We start from the raw sequence: 7,449 nt of genomic DNA on the forward strand, positions 1-7,449 counted from the left end.
ATCCAGTGCTGGCAACATTTAAAGGTTATATTCCTATTGGATACACAAATAAAATCCCTTTGACCTGATAAAAAAAATGTTTAGAAAGAGAGAATTGTTTGTTTTATGATTTTTCATATTTCATATAACCAGATTGTTTACGTTACAGCACTGCTGTCATTTCAAGGAGAAAAAACATCATGAAGGCGTCAGAGCTTGCTGGTTTCTCATACCAGTAGTCAAGTGTTAGTGTGTGAGCCAGCATTTGGGGGAGGGATGTATGATAAGCGCTACAAAAGGCAAACACTTTTAGGCGGCTTGAAAACAGTATGACTAAATGCACCATAAATTCTCAAAATTAACTTATTTAACTCTAGCAGGATACGTTTCAAAATTTCATCTTTTTTCCATTTTCTGGAAAGAAAAAAAAAAAACCTGTGAAGCACTAAATGACATGTAACGGTATTATATATTTTATGTTAACATACTTCGTGCAAAAGTAGGATGCATGACCGGAATCATTTCATTTGCGGTTAGTAAAATATTGAGCATGTTTGTGCTCAGGCACCACTAAAGACGCAAACTGGTTTACAGTTGCCTAAAGTAACGAGGGGAAATGTGACAGCATTATAAAAAACATGTTTACAGCAATAAAAGTCGTCCAAAGAGACATATCAGCAAGTTCCACAAAAGAAAGTGCAAACGTACATTACTACCATGTAGGCAGACGGTATTTAACCTGCTGCACCTCAGATTATTATTTCAAACTGACATGTTTTGGTTATGAAAGGAATGATGTGATTATAATCTGACAAAACCTTTGACCCTAAAAAAAAAAAAAAAAAAAAGTGCAAATGCAACTACTTTGAAAAAGTAAAACAAAAAAACAGAGCAAAGCATATCAAAAAGGACAGTATAAAAATATTTAAGACTTAGATGGTGTTTAACCATGATTAAAAATTCCCTATTAATAATATTCCTCCTGTGATACCATGCAAAGGTAAACGTCAAAATACGACGTAAACCTGCTTCAAGTAAAAAGAATTAGTCTATTTTTAAGTGAAACATTAAAACCGACCCAAAACAGCGACAGTGTCTGGATTCCCACAGAGTTTACAGTGTTTTGGATACAGAGACGTCCTGATAACGTCCCATCAGGTGCTAACATATAAAAAACAGCTATTTGTCCTTTTAGGCCCCTGAAAAAACAACAAAATAAAGGCAGACTTCAACATGATGCTTGGCAACTAAGATAAAGTAGTCTGAGAGTTTCAGATATCAAACCTGAGCTTTTTGTTTTGTAGTGACACGTACTATGGTAATTTGGTTCAAACGATTATAAATAACACCTAAGAAAGGTTTCTTTAGTATCTGTTCGGTCCACAGCATAAAGATTGGATGATTTCAACAGACCCAGTTGACGTAAAAAAAAAAAAAAAAAAGCTAATTCTTGCGTTTTTGTGAAGCCAGGAAATGTTTGACAATTTAAAAAGGGCAACTGAAACCCAGTAAACATTCAGTGTAAAACGCTTTTCAGGTATTAATCAAATGACCGCAGCTCAGATTGAAGTTTTCCATAATAATAATAATAATAATAATAATAATAATCAAAAAGCTCTTGCGTTATATTAAAAACAGTTTCACCTTTAAACCCAGCTGCATTCAGGACAAAACGCAGGTTTCAGGGTTTTCGGGGTCTCGGGTCTGGCTGCCGTCAGCTGCACGTTTTTCTTCATCCTCCAAGTCGTCGTCGTCGTCGGGGAGGTCTCCGTCGCCCGGGAAGGTCCGGTCCTGCTCCGGAGTCTCGGCCGACGCGTCTTCATAGGCACTTTTGTCCGAGTCGTTGCTGTCGGGGGAAGGATCCCGCCCGTCCTCCCTGTGGTTTTCGTAGGGCCTCTGAAGAACGCCGTCGGTGGAAGTGAGGTCGCCTAGTGCTAGAGAAGGCTGACGGCCCGGGAGCTGAGCGACCATCCTTAGCGGCTTCGCACAGACGTCTCCTGGTTCTTTATCCGGTGCCCCCGCCTCCGGGGCCGCCAGCCCCCCGTTGTCAAGTTTGGTGCTACAAGGTTCACACAGCAGGGACTCATCTCTGCCTTCCTGCTCATCTGCTTGGAGAGACTTTGTTCTTACTTCTTCCATCAGGCTCGCTGGAGCAGCTGGTAGGTTATTTCTTTCCTGTAAAGAGAGTAAAAATATCTCACTAGTAGGTAGGTGTAGGAGTCTCTCCAACACATTTATGTCTTAAATCTTCACCTGTCTAAATATCTAAATAAGGCACATCTCAGAACTTACTAAATTATAAAAATTAAAGGAAAAAGGTTGTGTGAAAGAGCCCTAATATGAGTTTCTTTTATCCCAATAGTAATATCATGTAAAAAAAATTAAACACTTATATCACATTAAAGAAATCCCTTTTAAAAATGTTTAAAGAAATATAAGCTGTAGCACAATTACTTGCGTCCCTGAGATTTGTTATAATGCAACTGAAGCATTTTTTTGTTTATATTCTACTTTTTCAAAGGATTTCTAATTAGTAATCGCTGTCTTTCCTGTCGGTCGAATCGGCACTTTGCATCTAAATAAAACTGAATCCCTCCCCGTTTCCCTGCATACGAATATAACACAACATGGTGCTCTAGCTCTCATAACTAGTGCCCAGCAGGCAAGACAAGACCCACATGCATCCAATCATTACACACAGAAAGAAGGACAATAAATGATCTGTCTCCCAGGGGAGGCAGATCATCTGCTATGACCATATAACATAGCAACGATTCCTGGATCAATGTGTGCTTTTGTGTCTCTTCTCTAACCCCCAGTCAGTCGCGCCAGATGACCGTTCACACTAAGCCTGGTTCTGCTGGAGGTTTTCCTTCCTGTTAAAGGGGAGTTTTCCTCTCCACTGTCGCTTCATGCTTGCTCAGGATGAGGGATTGCTGCAAAGCCATTGACAATGCTCTACGCTCTTTCAGGAGGAGTGAATGCTGCTTGTCAAGACTTGAAGAAATTTACTGGGTTTCCTTAGAGAGGAAGTTTTTTGACCAATCTGTATGATTTGATTGAATTTGTCTTTGTAAAGAGCCTTGAGATGACATGTGTTGTGAATTGGCGCTATATAAATAAAATTTAAATAAAAATTTTAAAATGAGGTTGGGAGGAGGGAAACTGCAACAAAAGGTGACATCTTGGGATCAGCAAGACTAAGAATGTTACAAATCTGACTTTTCTTGCCCACATAAGCACACTCTCCCCCTGTGACAGGATTTGTGCAAATGTTCCACTAGTCAGTGCAATAATTGATTAGAAACTGACTTAATGATGAGTTATTCCACCGCTGCCCGCACCTTTTTCCTTGAGGGCCAAAATCATCAAGCCCAAAGGTTGAAAGTACTGGTAAATACCAGTAATCAGATTTTTTGTCAAAAACGAATCTGTATGTAGTTATAAATCTGACATAATCTAAAGGCATGTTTGGTGTATTAACAGAAAAGGATCATGTTTGGGGGCTCCCGTGTTTTCTGGTGCATTGAAAATGGATATAGTTCGCTCCTTCTTCAAAACCAACTGCTGTATTTATTCAAGTTTGATGAAGAGGTTCATCCAAGTCTGCATTTGAGTAAACCTAACCATGAATTTAAAATTAAATGCAAAAATGGTGGTCAGTTAAGGAATAATGCTCTATATTGCATCCAACTTTTTCCTTTTAGGAAGATTTTAATGGGTCCATCTGCACCAACTACCTGTGCTGACGGGCCAAATCCATACTTTTCTGCAATCAGGGCTCACATAAATCCTCCCAGAGGTCACAAATGGCCCCTGTGGTGCACTTTGGATTCCCATGAGTTAATAATTTCCCCCATTTATAAAAAGACACGGTGGCTCCAGTTTCCACCTCATAATCATGTTCTAGTTCTCAACAAGCAGTGGTAGGTGTCATTCAGTCTCTTGTGATCAGCGAGCAGTCTTGTGACTTCTGTCATTATTTTATTTATTTTTTTGTAACATTATGGCACTTAATTCATGCACGTCATCGTCCAAGATGGACACGGTAACGCAGCTAAGTAGAGAATCTTTACAAGGCAGCTGGTCTGTAAAAACAGGGCAAAAACTTAGAATGAGTCAGAAACTTCCTCCAAACACACCTTATCTTTAGAGCAAGGTGCATTTGCTTCAAGGTCTTTACCTACAGCATTGGTCCCCACCCATTATATATATATATATATATATATATATATATATATATATATATATATATATATATATATATATATATATATATATATATATATATATAAAAAAAAGACAATGAAACAGCTGTAACATGTGTAGAGAGCTCTGTCTATACTTTGCTGACATTACAGGGGGTTCTCTTTTCAGTTCTCGTTTTACCTCTTTTAATCTCTCCACCTCCTCCATCAGAGAGCGAACCAGGCTCTCCAGTCTCCTCTTCTCCTCTCGCTCTCGTGCCAGCTCCTAGAAGGAAAGAGATGCCAGTGTAACTACGGGGGGCTCTCAGCTCCTTTCCGTGCGATTAGGACCCAAAATCTACGGCTTACCAAGTTGGCCTGCCCAGCTTCCCTCTGGGCTTCGGCCAGCAGCTCCTCCACGCCCTCCATCGTGTCCTGCAGGACGTCCACCTGGAACAACAGAGCCTCTCGCTCGACCTCCAGCCCACGCAGCTCCTGCACCGCCTCGTCATAGTTGGCCTGCAGTTCCAACTGCACCGCACACATTAAGCACAAGTCAGCGTGGCCGAATTAGGAAGAGCGCAGTCCCCGGTCGGCGGGAGAGCGAGTGCTCAACAAGCTCCCAGGGGCGGCAATCCCTACGCAGGAGGCCTTATGTTGATCCACGTGTTCAGAAAGATTTTAGCGAACGACTCCAGGAACTTTCAACTCAGCAACATTTTAAGTGACGTTCATGTTTCTAAATACGTAAAGAAAAAGAAGAAGAAGAAGAATCACCATGTCCGGCAGTCCAATGAAGAGGTCCTGGTCAGACTGCTGAAAGGAATAAACACAAAATATCACTTAGTTTACAGAGCATGCACACACAGAGGAGAAGAAAATCTGCTTCCTCTATTCATCAAATCAACTCGGGACTAAGATGTAAACACAGAGGAAGAAGAAAAGCGGTGAGCTTTGCAAAATACGCGCCTCACCACCTGCCGACCCTGCTCTGTTATCTTACGTGGCCTCCCACGCTGTGGCTTAGCTGCTGCTTCCATTCCCCCACAAGAGATTTTATCCTGCAACTTTTTGATGCATCCCTTCTCCAGCACCCCCTGAACCAAATGCCTGAACCCCTTCATCAGCACGCGTCACTGGGAAGGAGCCGTCCGCTTGATTCGGGCACGCCGGAGAAGGGACGCATTCGTAGCTGAGTGGGTGATCAGGAGCCTCCTGCAGCCTTTGACGGCTGGCTGAGGAAGTAAAGCAACCATGTGAAACAGGGTTTGCAGGAGCTAAAACACGAAGGGGAGGAACCAGGGTAGGAACCACTGCTTTATAGGCAATACGGTGTAGACGACTACTTGAGTTATTTCTAGACAAGCAATCACATCATTACATCTAAATAACTATTAACCATGTTTTTTTTTTTTTTTTTAAACAGTTCTACCAGCAGCATCGTTTTGTAGAGGACATAAAGCGTCCAAACAAACACAGACTCTCTCCGTGGGCCTGCTCCTTCTGCTGCGATGAGGAGGAGGACCCACCCTGGGTGGAGGGCGGCATGACTCCCTCATCAGTCTCCTACCTGGCTGTCAGTCCTCTTCCTCAGCGTCCCCGTCCTGCTGTCGCTCCGGGGCAGCCGTCTGGAGGAGGTCTCGGCCTGGGGGGGGGGGACAGCGGAGCTAGCATCACAAACACAACAGGCTAGCGGAGCTACCGACGGGGAAGTGGAGCGCAGCTCCGGGCCACGGGCAGCCGCCGCGTCGCCTTTAAAGCCCCCGATTGGTTATAAACCGCGTAATGCTTTAAAAAAAACAGCTTAATCGGTTGTAATTGTATTTAGCTCCGAGGTTAAACGTGAACCGCTCCGTCGTGATTTATTTTTTTGTCCCCTCCTCCTCCTCCTCACCTCCTTTATAATGTTGCGCAGGGACTCGTCCTCGCTCATCCCCCGAGAAATAGTGCGCTTCCTCGGCGAACCGCTGCTGTCCGGAGCCGCTGAATGCATTTCTGCCACCTCTCTCACGCCTTGTATCGTATCGAGTTTTTCCTTTATCCAGGAGACGCCTACCTACAGCCTTAGTTGTGTTGTTTGGCTTCCTACGCAGCAGCAGCAGCAGCAGCGACGCCCTGGCCGTGAGCTACGGGGTGCCGCGGGGGACAGACCGTTTAAAGCGCCACGCCTTGTTCCTCCTGCTTTCGCCGAGGTCAGACCGTCACTGCGGCTGCCAGGGAGGGAGTTAAACATTTGACTGTGTTTTTATGGTTAAAGTGAAATCACATCACGAGTTCTGCGTGAGGAAATCCACAGCTGGCAAACATGTCACATGTATTAAGAGAGTTTGATTCCACTAAATGTGCACAGCTAAGAATTATTATAGCACTAAGTTTGTTTCGTTTGGTAATTTAGTTCATTGAGGGAAACGGTACTACATGGATCCATTATACGCAGATTAGTGTGTTTCCCTGTGTTAGTTTCTATGACTATGGCTCCCTTACAACTAACTTCTCGGTTTTAGCAGAGAATGGTGAGCCTTCAGAAATGTGTCCATTCACTGTACAGTAAATGCACTCAGTGGTTGCTCAGGCCTCCTTTTGCATGAATTGTTGCATCAGTGCGTCGTGGTATGGAGGAGATTGTCTGAAGTCTAAGTTGCTTTAATGGAGCCCTTGTGCTCGTGTGATTTTTAATGCTGGTGTCTCTCATCTTCCTGTTCACCATTATCTGTGGGTTCTCATTGGGGTTAAGGTCAGGATTGGTTGCAGGCCCGTGAAGCACAGTGAAACCATAGCCATAGTCAGGGACGGTTCTAGACAGGGGCCAACAGGGGCCCATGCCCCTGCAGAACTGCTCAGGGCCCCTGTTAATGGCCCCTCTACTGAAGACACAATACTGAATCAGTTTCTTATGATGATATGTGCTGGAACAGAAATCCTAACTGGCTGATCCCTTGGGCCCATTATTTTTTTTATCTTTACATTGTTATTTTGAAAACAATTTTAAAATTAATGTGTTTCACTTTTAGCTTCAGCCATAGGTAGGGTCACAGTTTTTAGGGGTCTGTAATCTGCAGTTCCAGAGACACAAGTGGCTCACCTAACATTTCAAATGATTACATTTTTCCCAGTTGTTGCTGGTTTGATTCTTTTTTTCCCCTGTGCCCCTGTGAAAAACATTGGCCCCACCCTGGCCCATTGGTAAATTCAGTCTAGAACCACCACTGGCCATAGTCATTAAACTTTTAGCAGTGTGAACAGGTACCAGGTCCTGCTGAAAAAGGAGATCAGCATTTCCAAA

The 7,449-nt window shown here is 43.4% G+C and overlaps 1 protein-coding gene across 2 annotated transcripts; it reads right to left on the reverse strand.

Moving 5' to 3' along the window:
- Positions 1–505: 505 nt before the first annotated feature.
- Positions 506–6,292, reverse strand: si:ch1073-456m8.1 (unconventional myosin-XVIIIa). 2 transcript variants are annotated; one of them, XM_021307833.2, is made up of 6 exons: positions 6,061–6,292; positions 5,737–5,811; positions 4,944–4,979; positions 4,536–4,697; positions 4,369–4,452; positions 506–2,154 (listed from the first exon to the last, which is right to left on the reverse strand). In XM_021307833.2, exons 1-6 carry the CDS (start codon positions 6,157–6,159, stop codon positions 1,642–1,644), a joined length of 969 nt encoding a protein of 322 aa, XP_021163508.2. In that variant the 5' UTR covers positions 6,160–6,292; the 3' UTR covers positions 506–1,641. The 2 variants fall into 2 exon arrangements, with proteins under 2 accessions (XP_021163508.2, XP_012736595.2); XM_012881141.3 differs by having other exon boundaries at positions 4,944–4,982; positions 6,061–6,291.
- Positions 6,293–7,449: the final 1,157 nt, after the last annotated feature.

Source organism: Fundulus heteroclitus, chromosome 20, assembly GCF_011125445.2.
Source record: "Fundulus heteroclitus isolate FHET01 chromosome 20, MU-UCD_Fhet_4.1, whole genome shotgun sequence".
Classification (NCBI taxonomy): domain Eukaryota; kingdom Metazoa; phylum Chordata; class Actinopteri; order Cyprinodontiformes; family Fundulidae; genus Fundulus; species Fundulus heteroclitus.